We start from the raw sequence: 26,039 nt of genomic DNA on the forward strand, positions 1-26,039 counted from the left end.
TATAACAGCAAAAAACTGCAATCAAATTCATAGAAGCAAAGTGTGGAATGGTAGTTATCAGGGGCTAGAAGGGAGGGAGAAATACAGAGTTGCTAACCAAGAGGCACAAAGTTTCACTCGAAAAAGACAAAAAAGTTCTGGAGAGCTGTTGTATAGCACAATACCTACAGCCAACAATAACGGAATGTACACTGAAAATTTTAAGAGAGCAGATCTTACCTTAAGTGATTTTACCACAATAAAAAAATTAAAATTTGCAAAAATGTGAATGCTTCAAAATAGGATAATAAGCTAATTGTGGAAAATCCATACAACAAAATACTATGCAGCCTTAAAAACTGTGTTGTAGGACTGGGATGTAGCTTAGTGGTAGAGCACCTGCCATGCATGCAAAAGGCTTTGGGTTCAATTCCCAGCACTAGCAAAAAACAAACAAGTCCTCCCCCTCCACCCCCCAAAAAAAACCCTTACAGTAGCCACTAAAACTATTTTATATAGTATAATGAATTAAAATAATATCAATTTGAATATGAAATGATAAATGAGGCATGGCTCCAAGTCTAAAAAAGCATATAAAATGACTAAGGTGGTATATTTTTTTTTCCTGCTTATGATACTTTTTTATTCTTTCAAATTTTTTTGTACTGGAATTTAAATTCAGGCCCTTGAACTTGCTAGGCAGATGCTCTACCACTTGAGCCATGCCCACCCCCACCCCAGACCTTCTTTTAACAGGCAAGCACTACTTTTTATGAGAGGGGGGAAAAAAGCAAAATAAGTTCTAAACAATTCTGAATGAATATAATTAGTGAGTTTATCTTTCAATTTGAGAGAAAGTTTTGAGAAAAAAAATTCATACTTTTTATGAATTGGAGGCTTTCCATGCATTATTGAGTTGTGTTTAAGATAAATTTGATCATCTGTCATCTGAAGGGCAACACTAACCATATGCTCATAAAGTTAGCATTTTTTTCTGTGGACCTCAAATACTGGATTGATTTCCAATGAAAAGGAAGACAAATGAAAGAAACAGTTCAATTCTCCATTATCTCTTCCTTGCTCAAAATTAAAAGATAAAATTGCTATTTCCTTGACCTGGTAATTGGCATCTAAATATCTGATTAAAAAAATCTACTATGTCAATCAAATTAGCTTGTTTTGAATTTGAATCAGAAAACCTGACAGTAATGTTTTTGAGCCAAAGAGGCTTAGAGTAAGTAACCATGGTTATAAGCCACTCTCACTCTAGCACCACTCTGTCTTTGCTTTGATGTGTACTCCATTAAAAAATAAACATGCTATCATTTTGGTTGACTTAACAGTCTGGCTAATTCATATTTATGTTCTCATACACATGAATTCTCACTCTTCAGAGTGCTAGGCTGTAACACATATTTAAAGTATAAAATAAATACCATGTCCCTATTGAAAGCTCCCACACCAATTAAGAGAGCTGATTCAAAAGCCTCAAAAAATATCAAGTTCATCTACACTAAGAAAATGATTATGCTTTTGAAGCTATTTGAAAAACAAATGACTTGAGGCCAATCTTAGACTTGTTTCCCTCTTAAATAAAAGTCAAATAGAGAAATTACTTATTCTTCCTCCTTACAATTCTAAGCACCACCAACACCGTCCACCCCAAAGTCTGGATATGTTTACCTTAATATATATATACTTTTTTTTTTTTGTGATACTGGGGTTTGAACTCAGGTCCTCATGCTTGCTAGGCAGGAGCTCTACCACTTGAGCCACTCTGCCAGCCTTCACCTTAAAATTTTTTTACTTACTAATCAAGAGTTCACAATAAAAACAGTTTGGCAAAAGCTCACCTCTCCACATTCATTTGTGGCCCTGAAAGCATAAAATTAAAGACCCAGGAGTGAGATGAACCTGAAACAGGTTCCAAAGGTTTCAGGTTACTAGGAAGTGGTAAATTAAGGTCTACTTAGAAGAAAATGTTTTAAATTTGCCCTAGGCTGTCCAAAAAACATGAAACTTATTTACCTGTAATTTCTTTCCCTTTTATGCTTTTGCCATATAAAAATACTCTACTCTTTAAAATAGCTCACTGTGTGAGATATCCTTCTGACAAGTGGAGCCCAGGGGTACAGCATGAGAGCTATGAGGAAAAAGCTCTAAATTTTAAGGGAACAGTTTCAAAAGAGGTATTTTTTTGATACCTCTTTTTTTTTTGATTAGGCTTATATTGTACATTGGTTAGATCACCCCCATTGTCCCTCCCCCTCACTTAAAGCAATTGCAAGAGGTTTCTTTGTTCTATTTCATATAAGTATATGATGTCCATTAACCATATACCCTCTCACCTTAATCTGTTTCATTCACCACGCCCCAGTAGTGTCTCCCCACCACACTGAACCTATTTTATAGTCCTGTCTTTCATTATTAATTCAGTATGGTTTCTTGAGACTACAAATTCCTATTTTACATTTTTTGAGACTTTCCAGGCCAGTTGAAAGGCTGTGCTGTTTTGGCTAATAGTCTTGATGGAAATGCCATGTTACTCATTTGAAAATCAGTAGCCTATCAAATCCTATTGTCTGATGTTATCTTTTCAGCCAGGCATGGTGATACATGCCTGAAATTCCAGGCAGAGGCAGAAAGAATGTGAGTTCAAGGCCAGCATGGGATATCTGGTGAGACACTGTCACAAAATGCAACAAAACATCTTTTCCAATGGCATGTGTGGGTGTCAAACACACAGAATTACACAGTTGTCAAATCTCTTTCTAACAAACCCCTTTTTCCCTTGAAAGCCTTTAAGGAACTACCACATTATAGACTGTGCACGTTACTGGAGGATATCCACAAAAGGCAAGGACCTGATTTGGAAATGCAATATTAAGACACAAAGAAATTGCATCCTGTCCATGCTTAAGATGTGCTTTAAAAAAAAAAAAAAAGATATAATTCAGAGATAATATTCAAATAGTTAAAAAGCATATGAAAAAATTCTTAACTACTAGGGAAATGAAAATAATAACCACAATGATAGTACCTCACTCCCATTAGTGTGTGTGTGTGTGTACATATACATACATACAGATAGATAGATATATACACACATTCATATATAAATATATATGAGCCAGTGGCTCAAGGCTGTAATCCTAACTACTTAGGAGACAGAGATCGGGAGGATTGCCATTCAAGGCCAGCAAATAGTTCCCATGACTTTATCTTGAAAATACTCAAAACACACACACACACACACACACACACACACCACAAAAAGTTGGCAGAGTGGCTCAAGTGATAGAGTACCTGCATAGCAAGTTCAAACCCACTGCCACCAAAAACAGCAACAACAAAAACCAAAAAGGAAAGAAATACTGTCACTTGCTATCACACAGATGAATCCTGAGGACATTATGCGAAATGAAACAGTCTCAAAAACACAAATACTATGATTCCATTTATATGAGATATATGAGGTCAAAGTCATAGAAACTGAAAGTAGAATGGTAGTTATTAGGGGTAGTAGATAGGGAAATTAATGTTTAATGGGTATAGAGTTTTAGACAAAAAAGTTCTGAGATCTGTTTTATACTACTATGAATATACTTAAACTACATAAAATGGTTAATATGGTAAATTTTTATGTGTTTTTTACCACGACAATAATAAAAAGTGTCATTACTTTGGGTTTCACTTGAGACACCATCCATGGCAGAAGTACAATCTAGTCTTTGTGTCATTTTCCCCACTGGTTTTATATATCAGGCTAAGTCTATAAACCTTTCAAAATACTTTCAGTTGTTCCTCTCATTAAATGTGTCATGTGTTCAGAGTTGTACAGAATAAATGTCATGTGTTATCTGACACTGTACCATAATTTATTTTCTAATAGAGTGTAAACTACGTTTACAACTATAGAAAATATATTCTATTAAGTATAACTTACAAGCACTACATGTCCCATTGTAGTGTTTAACTTAGTAGCCTAAATAAGGGAAAAGCAACTCTGCTAAGTTTTCTGTGTTTTAGATTTGAAGATTTTAAGGTGAATGGGAGTAAAGATAAAATTTCCAGCAAGTAACTATTCCCATATGAAATTTCCTACTATAACACATATCACCTTATAATTTTACATCTACATTTCTCTCTCCCCAAATAAAACTTCACCTTGTCTCTAAAGCTGTGGTTTGTTTATTTTTGGTACTGGGGTTTGAATTCAGGGCACCTTGCTTGGCTAGGCAGGCACTCTACTGCAGCCCTTTTTACTCTGGTAATATATTTTAAAGACAAAGTCTCACTTTTTGTCTAGGCCAGCCTGGATCACGATCCTATTTTAGCTTTCCACTATCACTTCAGGATGACAGGTGCACACCACTACGCCTAGCTTTTTCCCATTGAGATGGGGGTCTCAAAAAAGTTGTTGACCCAGAGGCTTGGAACTGCAATCCTCCCGATCTCAGCCATCCCCACAGCTTGGGATGACAGACAGAAGAGCGTCACTATGCCCAGCTCTAGCAGTGGTTCTTAAAACTCTTTTGATTTACAACTCTGTATTGCAACAGTCAGAAAACCTGTGTGTACATATGTCTTTTGGGATAGAGTTTCATGTAATTAGATTCTTAGATGAAAGAGTATGTGACCTAAAGAAATCAGAACCAAAACTCTAAACATTCATATGTAGATAAAACACCTAGATATAAACAGTATCATAGGTTAGAGAGAATGCTAGTTCTAAAGAAAAGGGATGAATGTCTTAACATGAGGGTATTTCTGAAAGAAGAGAATGCTGCCTTCACTATCAATGCTGAGGGGCTTCCATGGACCCAGGTTAACCCCTGACCTGAGGGGTGGAGAAAGTCTTGTCTTTTTATCCTCAGTAACCAGCATATAAAGCCTGACAAGCAGTAAGATCTTAAGAGTTGTTTGCTGAGTAAAGCCGAATGGTGCCCTGAATGGAGCTGAAGAAACTATAGCCAGGGAAGAAGCCCCAGTAAACTGACACCCTTGGCTGTCCCCAGGACACATGTAAGTTATGTACCTTCTGCCCTCAAGTAGGTATTTGGTACAAAGCACAACAACTTTCTTATCTAGAGCCCAATAAATGGAAACAGGCTGAATTTTCACAGGATGTACTTATCTTTTCTCTCCTTTATTTCAAATGCTTACTCTGGAGGAGTAAAATACAGATCACAGTAAAGACTTGGCAACCACTGTAACTTATTTTCTTTTGTACTTCAGAGAATAACATCAATGGTCTCCCAAGCTGAGCATGTGATGTCTGGAGAATAGCAGTTTGAGGAAATAATCAATAGTTAATCTCTTTTGTTTACTTTTTGCACAACTTTTTGAAACACCATTCTCACCTCCTGTTCTACAGCCTTCAGAGGTTCAGGACTATGGCTGACCTGGGTAGAGGGAAAGATTATAAAAGAGAAAAAAAACGTATTTACTAGGTGTTAACATTTTTGTATCTTTGGCTTGTACTACCTCTAAGGATATAAGATCTATCTATTATCTACTATATTTAAAATGAGGATTTGGTTTGTTTTTGACTTAAAATCACCTAAGACTCCAGTTTAAGTGGTATTATAAAATAATGTTCTATATGAGAAAATACCTGTTGGGTTGGGGGTCTTACTTTGTAATTTTTGATAAGCAGCTCATCACTTAACCTTTTTTTTCCTACTTACACAACTCTTAAGGAAAATCTTCTTGACATTTATGCCCGTCACTTTGAATATTTAGCATACTAATCATTCCAGTGTAGTATACTTGAAAATGTTTCCTATACCTGCCTTTCTCCCAGAATCATTTCTGAAACCGTCAGATAAAACCAAGGATCAAAGGGTGGCTGAGATGCCCAGTCTTTCTAGTTATTCATATTCTTTATTGCTAGCTGTACATTTTCCTCTATGAGACAAAAAAAAAGTGTTTTTCCTCAACACAAGGCAATCTCAAATTTTAAATAGTCTTGGACTAGAAGTTCATCAAATTCTTTTTGAAGCTACTCAAGAGGCAGAGAACAGGAAAATCATAGTTTGAAGCCAACCCCAGGGAAATAGTTTGAGACCCTATCTCAAAAAAACCCATCACAAAAAAGGAGCAAGTGTGAGGCCCTGAGTTTAAACCCCAGTGCTGGCCAAAAAAAAAAAAAGTGTGTGCATGGGTATATATATATATATGTATGTATATGTGTGTGTGTGTGTGTGTGTATATATATATATATATGTATATGTATATGTATACATATATACACACAAATATTTGTGTGTGTATATATATATAAATATATGCACACACAAAGATATATATCTTTTTGAAAAGCTAAAATATAGTTGCTAGTTCTCAGTCAATCCCCTTGAAACCCCACAGATTAGCAAGGCATGATTGACTTTATAGAAACAGATTGCCTCTCCCTTAATAGTTACTCTTTTTTTAGCTTTACTGAGGTATAATTGACAAATAAAATGGTATACAAGTTGATGTTTTGGTATACACACACACACTGTTGCAATGATCATCACAGTAAAGCCAATGAATAGATTGAGCACTCTCACATAGTTTACTTTTGTGAGGTGGGTGTACATATACAAGGTAAGAGTACTTACTACTTATTTATGTGATCTCTGATTCTGAATTCTCATCATCTTAATTCTCAACTATTCATCAGATACTAGGTAAAAAAAATTGGGTGACTCTCTCTACATACGTATAAAAGTATAGGCTACCAAGATATATTGTTAAAATGCAGGAAAAATGCTTAGAGGATAAGTCCATTTCTCCCAAAATATCATTATATGTAAGTCATTTATGTGTATGCATATGTAACAAATAAGGTCTGAAGAAATTATTAACCCTGTTTTGTATATCTGTGCACCTTAAAACATTTCTAATACATGGCATTGTGTCTGACACAGTGAGCATCAATAATTTTTTTTTTAAGTGATGCTGGGGATGGAACCCAGGCCTTTGCACATGCTAGGTAAGCGCTCTCCTATTGAACTACACCTCCAGCTCTTATTGTTTCAGGCTGTGTCTCACTGTGTAGCTTAGGCTGGCCTGGGACTTACTACATAAGTCCAGGTTGGCTTCAAATTCATGATCTTCCTGCCTCAGCCTCCCAAGTACTGGATTATAGACATACACCACCAAACCTGACCAGTAAGTATTTTTGAAAAGGAAAAAGCAAGGCCGTTTTTATTCAACAGGAAATATTTAAAATAACTTTTCTTATTCTAAAAGCTTAAACATTAAACATTAATAGATATTTAATAAATACCTATGCATCAATTACTTAAAAAGAAGCCACGTTAAAAATATAAGCTTTAAACAGCATCATTTTCAAATAGTATTGCTTAGATTTTTATCAATTTTCATTCTCAACATACATAAACATCTTGGTCAACATAAAATATAATACAAAACATTCACTAACAAAGAAATAATTCCATTTCCCCTTCCCCAAGCAAAAGTTTAAAATTATTGAAAGGACCAAGTCTTTACCCTTTTCCCCTTCAAACCACAACATTCAGCTAAGGGTGGCTGCTGAAGTTATCAAATGAGGATACATACAAGTAAAATTTATAAAGAAAAACTGAGATAACAGAAGAAATATCTTATGCACTGTCACAAGCAAAAATAATATGAACTATCATAATGCATAATCCATTTTTCTGTTAAAATTCTACTTTTGTTCTACTCTCTTATAAACACTAACACAAAAATCTAGAAGGAAGTAAAAATAGAAAAACAACATGAGCGTGAAGGAAAGAGAGGGCCCAACAAGTACCTATTTCCCAAGAAATCAACCCATTCTGTGTCTCAACTTCAGAACCTAAATGTTGCTCTCCAATAAAAGGAACCAGTGGGCCAGGTACCGGTGGCTCACATCTGTAATCCTAGCTACTCAAGGAGGCAGAGATCAGGAGTATCTCAGTTCCAAGCCAGTCCCGGCAAATAGTTCCATGAGACACTATCTCGGAAAAAATCCATCATACAAAAGGGCTGGGAGTGGCTCAAAGTGTAGGACCTGAGTTTAAGCTCCAGTACCACCAAAAAAAGGGAACTGGTAATCCTTTAAGAAGAGCCTGATTTTCAGGACTAGGGCAGAGAAGATACAAGAGTCTGGAGCAGCTTATGGTGCCAGTAAGGAAGAAGTACTCAAAAAAGGATGAGGTAAGGGTCTTGAGGAAGATGGCAAGGAGGAGCCCCTGAAACAACCCAGGATCCAGGCCAAGGAGATGGATGAGGAAAATAAAGCTTTCAAGCAGAAACAAAAAGAGGAGCTAAAAGCGAAGACTATGGGGAAGGGCCCCTGGCCACAAGTGGAATTAAGAAATTTGGCAATTGTGCCTGAGATGATGGTGACCCTGATTCCATTCCTATTTAAGCATCTGGATTGCCTGCCATAACATCTGTTGCCACCTATAGCTAGAATGAAGTATTGTCTTGCACTGTTATACAGTTAAGTATAAGTAACTTTTGTTTAAAAAAAAATCATAACATAGAGGCTTGTTGTGTCTAGTTTGTTGGTCAATGTGTTAGTCATCTGTACTTCAGCTATGAATTTAAAGTAAACCCAGCCTAGAATCCTGCCAGACTCTGTTCTTTGGTCTTTGTTGTACTTTGAATTCTGTATCACCTTGAAATAAACTAACTCATTTGAAAACCTGTCAAAAAAAAAGGATGGGGTGTGTCAAAAGAGTACAGGAGCCAACCTGGAAAAGCTCCCAATGTTCAAAGATGGAAATTTTTGAGAAACCAAATACATGATAGGACTAGGTAACCCACTGAGTAAAATACACACTTACTGAGCCCAAAGTGAATGAAAAGAGGGAAGGGAAGATGGGAAGAAGAGGACAGTTATTCCTTAATTTCAATTAATAAATGTAGAATTAATAAAGAAAACAGACGAAAAATGAAAAATAAATAAATAAACAGCCAAAAAAAAAAAAAAAAAGAAAAGAAAACAGAAATAATTGTAATAATTGTTACTAATAATTGTTGTGGGCAAGATCCATTAAATGGATGCTGATATCAGTGGCTGAAAGTTTGAGGAGAAATAAGATATTTGCAGTTCTAAAAAGCATATTCACTAAGATAATTTTTAATTATAAAAGGAAAAAAATAAGCTAGGCATGGTGGCACACATCTATAATCTCAGCACAGGAGGCTGAGGCAAGAGGATCATGAATGAAGCCAGCCTGGGCAACATGGCAAGACATAGTCACAAAAGAGCGGGGAGGGGATTGGGACATAGCTTAATAGTAGAGCACATGCCTCACATTTGTGCAAAGCCCTGGGTTTGATTCCCAGCACTATAATAGGAAAAAAATTTTAAAGGAAATACTAACAGTATAGTAGAAATATGTAACACACATCAGTTGAACTAAGTGATACAAAGCTAACATTACCACTACTATGACATAATGACATCACAGTATTTACAATCCAATGTGATACATTTCAAAAGGCAAAATGGGCTAGATGAGGTGGTACAGCACTCAGGAGGCTAAGGCTGGAGAATGGTAAGTTTGATGCCAGCCTGGACTACAGAGTTCAAGGCCAGCCTGGACTACATAGCAAGACCCTGTCTCAAAAGAAGAAAAAAGGCTCAATGCTTCTGTAGTAGTCTTTCCAAAAAATGTATAACTTCAATCTAAACATGAGGAAACATCAGAGAAGCTCAAATGGAAAGACATTCTACAAAATAATTAACTAGTGTTCTTCAAAAGTCTTAAGGTCATGAAAGGCAAGAAAAGAGAGGAACTGTCACATACTGGAAGAGACTGAAGAAACATGATCTGGGATCCTTACACTGGATCCTGGAATTTAAAAAAAAGGTCATTATTGGAAAAACTGGTGAAACCCAAACACAAGTCTATTGTTTAGCTAATAGTATTATACCAATGTTAATTTTTTAGTTTTGAAAATTGTACTATAATTAGTAAACATAGGGGAATCTGGGTGAAAAGTATATGGGAACTCTACTATTTTTGCAACTTTCCTATAGTCTAAAATTATTTCAAAACAAATTTAAAACTTTAAACTATTTTAAAATTTATAATTACATGTACATTTCATAATAGGAATTTAGTAACCAACAATAATAGGAATATGCTTCAACTACTTCAGGGATGAAAGCATATGAAAACTAAAGAAACAGGAACAATTTCAGAACTTAACCACACATGGAGGAGGATGGAAATTCTTCTCAACAAGAATGCTGGCTCTGTTTAGAGTTTCCTGTTCGGTATGCTAAGCACATCTCCTAAAGAATGCAGCACACTGAACACTGCCTTTACATACCAAACCCTGCTAACAAGAGCTTCTCACAGCAGTTCTACCAAGTATTTCAAGTCACATGGGGTAAAAGGAACTCTTTAGAATTTTCACAAGTAGGTAGCAATCCAATTGTCCTTTAGTTAAAATTGTTTTTCTCAGTTCTGCTAACAATCAACATCCCAGTATACTCTTCCAAGGAAAGAGTATTTTATTGGAGTATACATACATATGTGTGTGTTATGTGTATGATTCCATCCACATGATTTTCATTCTGTGTTCTAGGCCCTAGCTGGTTTTTCACTGTAGTATTGTTTGCAATAGAAAGCTGAGGAAAACTAAAATGTCCCCCCATCAATAAAGATTTGAATTGCATTTGAGAAAATGGTCCCTTTCTCCTGTCCATCTTGTAGGATTCTATATATCAATTATCTCTTTATTCTCTTGTCTCTTTAAAGAATTGTCCTAACCACACAAACAACCCAGTCACTCCCATTCTAAGAATACGTCTCCCTCCACTCTCACCTCTAATAAGCCTTTTTCTCTCCTTCCATCACCCTAACTTTCTTGAGTAGGCTACATTCCCTATTTCCTCCTTTTATGATTCACATTCAAACGTGTTATTGCACTGCCTGCAACCTTGTGGCTCTAGGAATGAATTGTGTGCAGAAAGGAAACAGGAAGGAAATTCCTTAGAATTACACCACTAGACCTTTTTTTGGTGGACTGGTATTTGAACTCAGGCTTTGTGCTTACAAAGCAGGCACTCTACCACTTGAGCCATACCTCCAGTCCATTTTGCTCTGGTTATTTTGGAGATAGGGGTCTCACAAACTATTTGCCCAGGCTAGGCTTACACTGTGAAACTCCAGATCTCAGCCTCCCAAGCAGCTAGGATTATATGTGTGAGTCACCAGTGTCCAGCAGATAGTAAAGTCTTATTATGCGGTAGGGCAAGTTCTTGTATTACTTCTTTAGTATTATTTTGGTTATACTTGGCCTTTTGTTCTCAAATTTTTCCTTATTTTCAGCTTATTCATGAATAATTCAGTTAGATGAAAAGGCTCACCTTAACATTTTTGCCCATTCCTACACTTAGCGCTTTTATAACACATTTTTTTAACAGAACAGAACTTGGACTGGTCTTGAAAGATGGTATTTTTCTTGTTGGTAATCAAGGCAGGGTAAAACCTACACATGGGGAAACTACAAAGAAAAGCAACTGGATGTAGAAGTATGGAACTCAGGGAAGGAGTCAAGGTAGGAAACTTATAAAAACATCAATGTGAACATGACATTTAGAGACATGGAACTTGATCTAACCAGATTAAGAAAGAGGCTGAGGTTTAAGTCCTAGGTTCTCCAACATTTATAGAACCAAAAGCAGAAGCAAAACAAGCAGTGGGGAAGGGACAGTGAAAAAAATCAGTGAGTGCTTGGGAGGGAGGGCATCCTGGAAGCAAACTGAAGGTGAATACATTCAAATGTGTTAAACGCTGCTAAAAGACAAGGTGAAGACTGAGGATTTTCCAGTAGATTAGGAAAGAAGGGTGTTTTTGGCAACCTTGACCAAAGGCATGTTGGTGCAGTAGGTAGGACTGAATGAGTATGATGAAGAGGAAGGATCAGGAGCACAAGCAAGAGAAAACTACTGCTGCTCAAACATGCCCAAGAAGGGCCCCACCCCAGGGCCTGTATAGTTGCTATCTCGTCTTCCCAGAGCTACTCCAAACCTTCCCTACACCATCACCCTAAAATAAGCACCTTTCCCTATTTATTACTCTTTAGCTACCTTGCTTTCTTTTTTTTCCCTTTTTACTACTGTAATTATTAACATATTAACTGTACAAATTAATGGGTTTCACTGCAACATTTTTATACTTGTATGTATCTTGCATTGATCATGTTTCCAACACCATTATACCTTATTTGTGTGTGTGTGCTGGGGACTGAACCCAGAGCCTTGTCCATGCTAAGCAAACACTCTACTACTTGAGCTAGGTCCCCAGACCTGACCTTGCTTTTCTTAATAGCACTTAATACTTGAAATTCTATTATTTCAATTATTTGTTTATCTCCACAAGAATGTAATAAGAATACTACAACATTTTCTTTTTTAGAAACTTGTAGTTTTCTAGGTACATCATTGCTAGAAAATTGCTGAATGACATAATCTCACTAAGTACAGGATTCTCATAGTAGGAAATTTTCAATATAGTAACAAAGAAGGTTCATAATTTTGCAATCGGGGGTAAATCTCCTTTACTGCTACTCTTCTGCTACAAAGTTTTCTCTCTGAGCCAGTTCCCCTGGTTATAGCCCATCATTGGCTTTATCTCATAGAACATTTTCACCTTAACCTTACTTTGAAGAAAAATTGTGCTAGTAAAATTCATGTTGGTTGTAATTGTCAATTGTCATTTACTTTTTCACAATGAAGTCAAAGCATGTCCTAAATATAGCTAGGTAATCCTCAAAAGTTCTCCAAAGAAATGAGAATTGTAGAACATTTTCAACTAGAGAGAGTATCTAGTCCAATTCTTCTCTCACATGGAAACCAAAATACGAGGGCATGTGACATGCCTATGTTATGGTCCATGAAGGAACTCAACCCCTGACTCCAGCCCTTAATAGAGTTAGGGAATGACATCTGGTTCATTATAAGGGTTCTAATTTGTAGACATTCTTTACAAATTGGACTTATGCCATTTTGCAATGTACCATCTCGTTCCTGAAAATTGGTATCTGTTGAGCTTTTATCTTCTTTAGTGGCTCTATGTGCAGACTAAGTAGAGAGAGAGAGAATTTTGTTTAGAAATTCTCTGGGGAGTACTGACTTTAGTATTTCCAGAGAGGACACACACACACACACACACACACACACACACACACACACACACACACACACACAAAACCTGTGCTTAAACCCCCATTAATCATTTCTTAATTGGTTATAATTTGTTAGAAAAGTTCTGCCAAGTATGTCATTGGATTAAATAATAAGAGAATTACATCTTCTCTTAAATTGTACTTTTGGGTAGCAATTAAAATATAGCTACCACCACACTATGCCCAGCTATTTGTTGAGATGGGGTCTCTTGGAACTTTTTGCCTGGGCTAGCCTCAAACCATAATCCTCCTAATTTCAGTCTCTCAAGTGTTTTGGATTACAGACACGAGGCACTGTGCACAGCCTTAAAAAGATTTTTAAAAGTGAATTATTAGGATAGAGTTTATTACTGATTATATTTACCACTTATTTGCTGATAAATTCTGGATCAAGATAGTAACAGGGAGCTGGTAGAGTGGCTTCAGTGGTAGAGTGCCTGCCTCGCAAGTGTGAGGCCCTGAATTCAAACCCCAGTACCACCAAAACAAAAATAAAACAAAACAAAAAAACCCTAGGCTAGCACAGTGGCTCACAACTGTAATTCTAGCTACTTGAGAGGTAGAGATTTGGAGGACGGTGTTTTGAAGTTCACAGGATACCATCTCAACCAACGGCTGAACACAGTGGTATGCATCTGTCATCACAGCTATGATACAAGGAAGCACAACAGGAGGACAGGGGTACAGGGCAGCCTAGGCATAAAGTAAGATCCTTTCTCAAAATGAAGGAGTAGCTGGAGTGGTAGAGAGCCTACCTAGTGTGAGGAACTGAGTTCAAGCCCCAGTCCCACCAAAAAAAAAAAAAAAAATTCAAACTAAAATGTATACGAACTACTATATTTTATTATACTTTGGTTATCTAGCACTTCTATTTGGTAAAAATACTTATAAACTTAAAGTACCAATTTCAACAGAATAATGCTTACCTTCAGACTGGTATGAGAACGTGGTTGACTTAATTCCTGAAATTTCCATTGCTCTGATCCTGGGGTCTCACCTCCTTTTTGAGTGTCAGGTGTAAGCAATCCATCTCCAGCAGGTAATGGGAAAATCCCTAACGATATAGGGCGTTCTTTTCTAATTAGGGAGGGGAGAAAAAAATTAAGTATTATCTTTCTTTGTTTTTTTATTTGTCATGACATGAGTGGTAAGCTTGAGTTTCCATCATGGCTATAAGAAATAAGCTTGGGATCATCTGTCTTAAATAATACCATCTGCCCATGTGAACAAGTGAACTTACCTAAGGAGACTAAGAAATTTAAATAAGTCCCCAAATTTAACTAAGAAAGTATCAGGAAATTATTTGGGAAATTTATAAGCTACTGATTAGTCCCCTTGCTTTGGATGCAGTGGTTTGGTAAGTTTTTAATCATGCTTAAGTTAGCAGCCGTGGGGGATGTGCAACTGCAACCTCCTCCTTTAGAAGTGACCCCAACCCCTGCTCCTAGATGACCCACAGCCTCACACTAGTTCTCAGATGCTTAGCCTCTTCAGGGTATACCTTTTTCCCCTAGAGGAAAACATTATTTGAATCAGGGATACTGAGTAAGTGGAAAAAGAACTCAAAAGATTATTGTCTCCCCTGAAATAGGAAAGTTCTATTTTTCTACAGACCACATTTTCAAGCACAGTACATATGAAAAAACCATTGTCAGTTATTTCCAAAGAAACAGCCCAAAAAAATTCTATGAAAAGAACTTCTGACTTTCCAACGCTTTGTGGGAAATTTTAAAGAACAGTTAAAATTTTGCTGGGGGCGAAGTGGTAAAGCAAGGCCCTGAATTCAAACCCTAATACCACCAAAAAATAAAAACTAAAATAATAATTTTACTAATAATAGAATTCCAACAAAAACCACATCCTTTGTTGATGTACGTAAGAATCCAAATGAAAGCACTTTTTTGGGGTGGAAATAAGACTACCAGTAGATTACTCTTGATCATTCACTCAAAAGTGTGGAAATAAAAAGAAATGAGATATTAAAGATTTGGTGCCTCCCAGAAATTCTACCTCTACTAGCAAAAATGTAAGTTAGAACAGAAACAATGACGTTATAAATAAAAGCAGGAAGATATTCAACTAGCTACTTAAGGCTTTCATTCTACGAGTTCGTTTTTTTTCTTTTATTATTCATATGTGCAATACAAGGCTTGGATCATTTCTCCCCCCTGCCCCCACCCCCTCCCTTATCACCCACTCCGCCCCCTCCCTCTCTCCCCCACCCCCTCAATACCCAGCAGAAACTATTTTGCCCTTATTTCTAATTTTGTTGTAGAGAGAGTATAAGCTATAATAGGAAGGAACAAGGGTTTTTGCTGGTTGAGATAAGGATAGCTATACAGGGCATTGACTCACATTGATTTCCTGTGCGTGTATGTTACCTTCTAGGTTATTCTTTTTGATCTAACCTTTTCTACGAGTTCATTTTTATACCAAAAAACTTTTGAAACTTGCCCTTAACTCAAATGGTGTGTATGCCCTTCCAAGCTTATCAAAAAGGATTAGTGAAATTGTCAAAATGCCTTCTTAAAGATAAAGTGAGGCAAAGGGGGTTGAGATATTGTACTTTATCAAAAATGCATGCACAAGGAATAAATTTTTTTAAATAGAATTTTTCTCTATAACATCAGTTCTTCACACTTGTAATACTTTTCTCTATTTGATTTGGGAGGAAAATACAAATGCAAGTAGGCAGCACAATAACGACTATATTTTAAAACCAAATCTACGTTTGTACCAGACCAACAAAATTACAAAAATTAAAGTAACTAGTCAGCTATTCTGTTTATGTCGGTTATTCCTCCATACTGGCCAGCAATAAAGTTTTCATAATCGGTAACAAAAAGAGACATTAATTATTATTTCCATAGTGGATGATACAGTACATATTGTATAATGTACACATTTCCAAATAACATAGAACTAGTTCTTTCCTGAGAATGACTGATGATTAACCCTTATTTTAAACTATATCTGCTTCTTTGAACTTAAAATGCCCTTTCTTTCAATAAATGATAATAACAGTTGCTGGTAGCTAGATTTTTTTTTTCAAGTTCATACTTGACAAAATGAACAGTGTTAATTTTTAATGTTTAAACTCAATTTTAGGAACAGAAAAATCAAAGATCTATGAGGTACTAGTTGACCTTTATTTATATATTCTAGTATACTTTCAAACCTTAAGTAAAAAGTAACTGGAAGTTTAATCAGATTGAATATGATGAAAAGCTCTCTAATCCAAAATGCAAAGACAACTAGGAAGATAACACACATTCCTAACACATGTGTAGGAATCCACACATTGCTAATAGAAACCAAAATACAAGCCAGTCATTAGAAATACCTTCTTATAGGAATGCCAACACACTTATTTCATATATAACAAATACTGAAAAAGTTTTAAACTATTGGAGTAAGGAGTGTTCTATGAATCCAAGTTTTACTTTCCTGCTAAATCTATAATCCAAAATATAAGTAGAATTCCCTACTCTCTGTTTTGCTTTTATCAGTCATTCATGGAAACTGTTCTTTCTAGGAAGGGGACTGCTCTTCAAAGACTACAGCTGTTGGCAATAATGGTGCCGATGGGTTTCAGTTCTTACTGCACCCTTAAGCTTCTGTTTCCCAGGGTCATGGTCCTGCTTCAAGTCTAGCTTGAATTCCCCTTCTGCCCCAACCTCCAATCAGCATGAACCATAAGATCCAAACCAATCAGATCATGCTGAGTCTCACTGAGGGGTATTTAAGCACCTGCCCTTCTCTCTCTCTCTCTCTCTGTCTCTCTCTCTCTTGGCTTTCTCCCTCTCCCACCCGGCAATAAAGAATCTCTTGGCCAGATCACTCCTCTCCTCGTGGTCACTTTTGGGGCCTACATTTGGTCATACTCTGGGTTACTCTGTTCCAACTCTGTAAGAAAAAAAATAATACCACCATACACTATTTTTTTTTTTGGTGGGACTGAGGTTTGAACTCAAGACTTTGTGCTTGCAAAGCAAGAGCTGTACCGCTTGAGCAACACCTCCAGTCCCCAAATACTCTTCTTAATGTACTGATAAAATTACATAAGAGTTGAGGGGAGGGAAAAAGATATATAACTATGCAAGTTAAAAAGAATCCTACTTTCAAAAAGAAACACTGACAGGCAAACATGTTGTACTAGTTAGTTTGCATTTTTGCTACGCTAGGTATTAAATGCTCACAGAACAAAATAACCAAAGAATGGGACACCAGTGGAAAAATACCAAGTAATAGACTGAAATATCCAGATTGAAACATCTGTTATCAGTGTCTATAATAAGGCCTAAGAGAGACAATGCTATCAACTATCAGAATCTTTGTTACATTGCTTTGCTTAATTGCTTTAGTTCCCTATGTACATTTTTTAGTTCATTATTTAAATGTTATGTGTATAAAAACTTTTGCAAATATGGTTTTGAAATAACTTTTTGGCTATACTTGCATCTAATGCAAGTGACTAGTAAAATGAACTTTACAGATAAAGGGTAGTAAAAACATTTACATTTGTTGGCCGCTCACCATGAGTCAGATACTCAGCTAGATGATTTATTTACATTATCTCTTTTAATCCTTACCAGGAAATAGGGATTACTTTCCCAGTTTTTAAGAGTAAGAAAAGTGATGCTCAGTGACTTTAGGTAATAATAACTGGCAGAGCTAGGATTAAAAACCAGTTCTACTAAAAATAGGATACATATGAGTGACGGCAAAATTAATTTACTGTATACTTGCAACTGTAATTAAATGCAAAATAGTAACCTTGCCTGGCTTGGTGGCTCACTTCTGTCATTCCAGCTACTTGGGAGGCAGACATAGGAGGATGGCGGTTTGACAACCTAGGCAAAAAAATTAGCATGGTCGCGTATGCTCGCAATCCCAGCTTCTCTGGAAGCACAGATAGGAAGATCAAGGACCCAGGAAAATCCCAACCAAAAGTGAAGCCCTATCTGAAAAAATAACTGAAAAGCAAAAGGGGCTTGGTGGGGGAGGGCTTGGTTTCTTAGCAAGCACAAAGTCCCAAGTTCAAACTCCAGTAAACCACCACCAACAAAAAATCTTATCTGATTTTTAAAACCACCCAATAAAGTAAGTACCTTTAGAGAATGAAACTCAAGCACGGAGGGACACTGTAAATTGCCAAGGTCCAAGTGCTACTCACACAGGGCAGAGCAGTCCAACTCCAATGCCTCTCTTAGCCACTGCATGGTTCTGCCTTCTTAAAAGGAACCCAAACTTAAGACAGCTCCTTAACATTAGTCTTAGTTTAGTACTGTATATAATCTCAAGGCCAGGAGTTTTTAGTTTCCTCAAAGTCTAAATATACACAGACACATACACAAATCTTTTATATATTCATATATATAAGTAATAAGATTTTTCCTGATTTTTCTAAACCAGGAAAGAGCTGGGCATGGTGGTGCATTCTGGAGGCTAAGACAGGAGGATTGGGAGTTTAGGCTACTTAGTAAATTCTAGGCAACCTGGGGCTACATATCCACACACTTTTTTTTCTTTCTTTTTTTTGTTTTTTTTTTTGGGTGGGACTAGGGTTTGAACTCAGGGCTTTGCACTTGCAAAGCAGGCGCGCTACCACTTGATCAACACACTATTTCTAAATAAAATAAAATAAATTATCAACCACCTAGCTTCAGACCACAGATAAAATTGGATTTGAGTCTTAAACTAAAACTGAACATGAACTGGCCTATGAGTAAAAACGAACACATTGAAGGAGCTAACTACTTTAATTCTTCTTAATTTGTCTAAATCCACAATTAGTATTAAATGTTTCTGTAACCATTTAAATAATAAATAAACAACATGCACTAAGAACCCTCATTTAAACTTATGTACGACACAGAAATCCAAACCAAATACTTCGAGCTTGATGAACTAGAAAACAGAAGAAACCCAAACCTTAAGCCGCTAAGATGTAGAAGATGGTTCTTACATGCTGCAAGTAGTGAGCAGCAGTAAACCCACTGAAATTAATGACTACCCCCACAAGCAGGCATGGATATTTGTCACCCAGGACTACAAAGAAAAGAAAGGGAGACATCTGACCAAACAATGGTGAATAGGCTTTGTAAAGCTTTCACAACTTTGATATGTAAATAATGGGAAAAGCATTACTGCCCTAAAAAAAGTTTAAATACTTTTACTTTAAAATATATTTTGTTTCAGAAGGAAAATATTTAAATTGTAAGTTCCCATGAGCTGTTATTAAAATTGTAAAACTGATACTAAAACCTCCATTGGGCAATAATAATTAGAACAAAATAAACCCATAGCCTGTGTCTAATTGTTTGCAAGCTCTAGCATAAAAGATATTTGCCCCTAAGAAGAAGCTAAACTCAGAGGTTGTGTGCACTTGAATCTGGTGCTCTACTCTTGCTCTCCCCTTTATTCTTTGAACATTCTGTTTAAAATAAGACCACAATGACCTTGTACTTCGTATAAGTACAATATGAAAATCCTTTTCTCTGGTTGGTAGTTTCTAAACACAAAACAGTATTCCTAAGTGATGGCCTGTATATTGCTATAAATAGAAATAAGACCTCCTAGCCTCAGGCCATTTTCCATTGTTTCAATCTGCTACAGAAATGGTTACAAAACAGACCAATGGTGCTGAAAATTTAAGAAAATCCAGCTAAGTGGGAGCTTCCAAGACAGACTAGAGTACCTGAGAATCCGTGGTAGGTTCTGCGTCAGAGCTGGCACACCGGTAGAGATAGAAAAGTGCACAAGCAGTAAAACAGAGAGCGATACTAAAATAGCAGAATTAATGACCACCGCCCCGCCAACAAAGCCAAACACAAACAGCAGCATGCATCCAGGACTCATGGCGCTGTGCTGGCATGGTGAAACGTCCAAACCAGGAGGCCTACACAGGGGCCAAAGGGGTATCTTTGTAGTGAGGATCTGTCATTCAGCTGCTGCCACAAAAACAATGCCATCAGCAGCAGCTTTCCACTCCATCCTACAGCGGCTCCCAAGCGATGTCGTCATTCCGCACTCCCCATCTCATAACCATAGAGCTGCTTCCCCTAGCATTTATGCAGCAACCACAGCGACAGCCAGCCTATTAACTATTTTCCTCTCCACTGAGGGCCCTGGCTTAGCTCATTGGCTACAATGCCTAGAGATCTACATAATTTATTCACACTCCTACAACAGACAGATGGCTAGCTAATCCTTTCAAACATGCCTCTCTGTAACAGAAACGACCAATTATATTGGATAAATGAAAAATTTCAGCATTTCCACAAATTAGAAAATTTCAAACCTACTGTAATCTCCATCCAGTATCAAAAAACAATCAAAATATCTCGTTGTGTTGCTTACATAGTATGGTTCATAATTTACCTTTATAATGGTGAGGGTTGTTTCTATTTTTCTATGCAATTCTCTCCCACAGCATTCCAATGACAGGGGAGAGCTTTTTGAATCAGCCTAACTATTGTTCCCAGATTAAAGAACAGAGAAAAACAGAAACAAAAAGATTTCACTTTTCCCAAGGTAAAATATATAACAAAGCTTACCTAATTCTACTGTGAGCTGTAGACTCTAGTTGATCACTCCCTGAGAGCTGATGAAGTTTTGTTCTTTCCAAATGTTCCATGTAATTATGGATCATCTATTTTACAAAAGAAAAAAACCCATAAAATTTAAGGCTGGAAATAGAACATAGTATTAAAGCAAGGGAAATATTTTGGTATAATTTGCTTATTTATAAGATTAGTTATTCCATGTAAAAAAATAGTAAGGAACAAAAACTTTTAAGAGCAAAGGAATAAGCAAATGATTACATTTATGATTTTGGTGTCCACAAAAGTAGCCACTATCTTGCTTAGAGCAGCAAAAGAACATTCTTTTTATAATATGTGATGCTATTAAATGAAATAATATTGGCACAACTGGGACAAATTTACATATAGATATTGGTAGGTAGTGATGAGGGACCACTGGTTAAAAATGAGAAATAAATTAATGCTGAGAAAAAAATTCTTATGTGTTGATCTTTTCCACAATAAGAGGGATTAGCAGAGTAAAGATAATCATTAATTAATTTAAATTTAATACCAACATGTTTGTTTCTGTAGATTTAGTTGGACTAATTTAAAGAATTCTAATTCTAAAGAATGCTAAAATATTGCCAGGCACTGGTGGCTCATGCCTGTAATCCTAGCTACTTGGAAGGCTGAGATCAGGAGGATGAAGGTTCAAAGGTCAGCCAGACAAAAAGTTCTCAAGAGTGCATCTCCAAAATAACTAGAGCAAAATGGACTGGAAGTGTGGCTCAAGTGGTAGAACACCTGCTTTGCAAGTGTGAAGCCCTGAGTTCAAACCCCAGTATTAACAACAACAACAACAAAAAAGGCAAGAAAATACTGAATTCTAAACCTTCAAATGACTGATAAAATGTAGATATGATACCCTGACATTCCAAGATGGTTCAAATAATGAAATTATAGACTAAACTAAACTATCCCTTAACAGGAGAGAATAATAACAAAATGGCAGTTATCATTTATTGATACAGACACTTTTCATTTAATCCTCATAATTTTACAGATAAATCCCAGCTACAGGTTAAAATTACTTGTTAGTAATTAAGTGCTGGCTAGAACAGTGATCTGTCTGACTCAAGTCATCTGAGCAGTAAGCACACAGGGACTCAAGCTGTATCTGCCCTTTCAGTTAATTCTCTAGGCAGGCAATGAGCTCTTTGTGTTTTCTTCCTCACACCCACAGAGAACCCCACACTCTAAAGCATTTCCTCACAACTAAAATAAAATAATATGTACTATATTCCATAAGTGCACAAAAGTAGAAAACTACATATAAAAATTTAAAAACAGGGCTTCACAGTATAGCTCTGGTTTTCTTAGGGGGAAAAAAAAAGTGGAAAGGACCAGTGAGGCCAGACAGAGAAAAGATATGAGAGAGTAACATACAGCATGCTTTAAATAATCTACTGTTGGGTCTGATCTTATCCATCCTTTGTTTTAGAACCACAATTCTCAATTTTTTCAGTTATGCCAATTAATTTACATATATTCAGGAATCAATTCCACAACTAGCAGCTGGAATCATCAGAAAGATCCCAGGCATACTGTTTGGAAAATCTTGGTTTGGGAAAGGCCCTAACTTCCTGTCCCTGAAATTTCTTCACAGCAGAGGTTGACTCAGTCAGCAATGGTTAAAACCAAAAGCAAGGCAATGGTAAAATTTTGGAGATGAGTGGCATGGGTATTTTTAATTATTTGAATCTGGAAGGCAGTCTAAAAATCAGTATGCCATATATGCAGCCCAAAAATCACATGCATATATCCACAAAGCCACTGATCTTAAAGTTGTTAAGATGTCATAAAGCAAAGAGGTACAGAAAAAGACCTAGTACGTTTAGCTTACGAAAAGTGAAGTGTCAGTAAAAGTTCAAGGAATGGAATTTGATAGAAGTGGCTTCAGAATCAATCACTAATTAGCATGGGATTTAGGGCATATCACTTCAGAGTCTCCTTCTAAAAACTTCATTGAAGGATGAGCATTTATAAATGTTGCCAGGGGTTAGAAGAGTGATAAAGCACCCACCTAGTATGCATGAGATCCTGAGTTCAAACCCCAGTACCGCCAAAAATAGAGAAAGAAAAAATTATAAATGCATCCTGAAGTGACAGCCGTCCAGCATTTCACAGGGCTCACAATTACGGTGATTAGCATAAGAGGACTACATATGTGGCCCAATTGCTTCACAATTTATAACCTTTATTCTTTGCTGCTCTCATTAGGCATGATAATGTGCACAAAATTTTGATTTCATTAGAAAAGTCATTCACATTACAAAAGAAGCCATAGTAAGTTTCCCTTAAGCAGCAAACAATGTGTTTGATAAGAGTACTTTAAACAATAATTTTGTGCCCTAGAAAGATGCTACTTTTTTTTTTTTTTTGTAGTATTGAGGTTTAAATTCAGGGCCTCATGCTTGTTAGGCAAGCGCTCTACCACTTGAGCCGCTCTGTCAGCACTTTTTTGTGTTGGATATTTTTGAGATAGGGTCTCACAACCTATTTGCAAGGGCTGGCTTTGAACTGTGATCCTCCTGATCTCAGTCTAAGGAGCAGCTAGGATTGTGGGTGTAAACCACTGGCATCAGTGATGTTTTGGAAGTAACAATGAAACAAAGTTAAACCCTTCAGATGCCCTTCCCCTTAAGGTTTCCAGAATTTACATTTATATTTTATTTTATTGATGGTTTGATTGATTGTGGTACTGGGGTTTGAACTCAGGGCCTACAACTTGAGCTACTCAACCAGCCCTTTTTTGTGATGAATTTTTTTGAGCTAGGGTCTTTCGAACTATTTGCCCAAGCTGGCTTTGAGCCGCAATCCTCCTGATCTCTGCCTCCTGAGTAGCTAGGATCAAGGTGTGAGCCATCAGCGTCAGTCTAGAGTTTACTTCAAAGGGTGCCTAGTTCTTCAGGGTTATAGAACTATTTTTAATTGCTAATTGAATGGCATCTTTAGAACAGATCTATGAACACACAAAATTGTAGGCCACAGTAGAAAATCCTGCATTTCAATGCAGCCTTATTTGTGTTTAAAAAAAAAAAATACAAAAAGCCCTTACTCTGAGGTGAAACAAAATGAGCCCATCAGGGCAGATAAAAGCAAATTCTGACTGAAGGTGGAGATCCTATGAAAAGAGCTACCAGGCAGGATGGGAACACTGTCTTGGTTAATGGACAGGCCCAGCTCTGTGACTTTGTAATTAAGTTTTCCTGAGATCTTTTTTCTTTTAAGACTGCCCTTCCCTGAAGACAGAAAAATGACTATATTTTCATATGAAGTTGTTATCAGTTTTTTTCTGTAAAAAAAAATATATCTTCATTTTTGTTAAATGCATATTTTGGTAAAATATGAAATTTCACTTTACAGTTGATCTTTTAAGAGTACATATATTTTATATATACTTCAATTTAATACATCATAATTTAATGACCTCCAATTATTACAGAAGTTAGAACTCTATTAAAAATGAAAGCATTATTTGTTACTATCAACTATTTATGACATTTAAATATACTCCTCCAAATATATTTGTAATTCTAAATACTATGTTCAGGACATTGTTCAGGTATTGAAATAAATGGTGCAAAAAGGATAACAATGGGCTTTTAGTCAATTTTTTTTTTTTTTAGCAGTACTGGGGTTTGAACTAAGGGCTTCAGGCTTGTTAGGTAGGCACTCTAACACTTGAGTCAGGACTCCAGCCTTCCCAATTTTTTTTTAAAAAACAACCTTAATATCTACCAAATATATTATTAAAATGCCAGTGGCTGGGGGTGTACTATGGATTGAAACGCAGACTGATCGTGATACACAAAACCAGTTTTCACATTAACAAGATAGAAACAAATGTAACATATGGCCAGGCGCTGGTGGTTCATGCCTGTAATCCTAGCCATTCAGGAGGTAGAGAGGAGGATTGTGATTTGAAGCCAGCCAGGGCAAACACTTCAAGAGACCCTATCTCCAAAACACCCAACACAAAATGGGGCTGGCGGAGTGGCTCAAGTGCTAGAGTACCCACCTAGAAAGCGTGAGGCCCTGAATTAAAAAAAAAAAACAAAAACGTAGCAATGTATGAAAGGTTGGCAGAAAATCATAGAAAGAAGGTTTAAAAAAAAAAAGAAAACTTCAAGCACATTTCTAATTTGTTTTGGGAAGACTGTGTGCTAGAACTATTAATTTGAAATACTAAAACTTCATGTGGAAAACCTGTCTTAGAATCATTATGAGTTAACACATTTTAATGTGCTTATATTGTTATGGATTTCATGTAAACAAATCCTTTATAGTGGATTATAAATGTAGAGATTCTTACAAATAATTTATCAATGAATCATTCTCAAACTGGGAGCAAATCAATGCTCTGAGCATCATGTAAACCTTTTACTATGCGCATGCTAACTTTTGCTTAGCCCGTCAAGAAAATAAGTATTAGAAGTGCCTTAAATAACTAATTATCCTGTGGCATACTAATTCACTGCATGAAAAGTTAATTCTAGATTTAAAAAACAAGAATTTTGAGTCGACATTTGGTAACTTTGGTAATTAAATGCCACATGACAATTAATTAGGTTTTCTGGAACTAATCCCTGAGAATTCTTCTGATGTTCAAAGCAAAATTAAGACCAACTTTCTAAGATCCATTTCTTTGTCCCAATATTGGCACAGTAAGAACCCAGAAACCTACCTCAGTGTGTCTTTGATGTAATGCATTATATTCCTTCTTCAGTTCTGCTTCTCTTTCTTCAAGTCTGCTAACTGAAATGAAGATACATACACTTAGTCAAAACAAAATATTGGAAATTGACTTGAAAAAGCTGTCTTTAAAACTTGGGGTAATCCATGATTCTTAGAAACTTTAAGACTCTGTGCTCCATATGAAATTCCGCACAAAGCAGTGACCTCATTTTATTATGTGTAATAAATATCACTTTCAGAGGGGGAAAAGCAAAGTAGGGCGAGAAGAAAACATCAGATTGTTTCTATAATATGTGTACGTGTATCGGGTCATCCTTCTGAACAGGTTTTTAACATGATATAGAATTACCTCCTTCAAAAACACAGATCACTTTATATAAGCTTTAACCTTGTATCAGAACCCAAATCACTGATTTCTACCATCTTCTAATACTATTCAAGCTCCTTCTCAGTACTAGAGATTTGTGAAAGCCTCCTTTTAAATACTTTCTCTGCTTCTCCATGTTTTAATTTCAGGAACTCATTCTCTTTTATTTAGCTCCCCCTGCTGATGGATTTTGTGAGTGCACTGATGTGGAGGAGTCAAAGATACTCATTTAGGTC

The 26,039-nt window shown here is 36.4% G+C and overlaps 1 protein-coding gene across 16 annotated transcripts in view; it reads right to left on the reverse strand.

The window, feature by feature from the left end:
- The window catches only part of Spag9 (sperm associated antigen 9), a 125,700-nt gene that overhangs the window by 55,483 nt on the left and 44,178 nt on the right, over positions 1 to 26,039 (reverse strand). For 5 of the 16 annotated variants that reach the window (XM_074046050.1, XM_074046052.1, XM_074046054.1 and 2 more), the window contains 5 exons: positions 25,426 to 25,496; positions 20,709 to 20,803; positions 17,931 to 18,002; positions 14,076 to 14,226; positions 5,343 to 5,384 (listed from right to left, as the gene is read on the reverse strand). In XM_074046050.1, the coding sequence (XP_073902151.1) occupies positions 5,343 to 5,384; positions 14,076 to 14,226; positions 17,931 to 18,002; positions 20,709 to 20,803; positions 25,426 to 25,496 (431 nt within the window). Of the gene's footprint in view, positions 1 to 5,342; positions 5,385 to 14,075; positions 14,227 to 17,930; positions 18,003 to 19,849; positions 20,628 to 20,708; positions 20,804 to 25,425; positions 25,497 to 26,039 lie in introns of those variants that run through there. The other 11 variants (XM_074046056.1, XM_074046058.1, XM_074046057.1 and 8 more) reach the window with 8 other exon arrangements.

This window comes from Castor canadensis, chromosome 11, assembly GCF_047511655.1.
Source record: "Castor canadensis chromosome 11, mCasCan1.hap1v2, whole genome shotgun sequence".
Classification (NCBI taxonomy): Eukaryota; Metazoa; Chordata; class Mammalia; order Rodentia; family Castoridae; genus Castor; species Castor canadensis.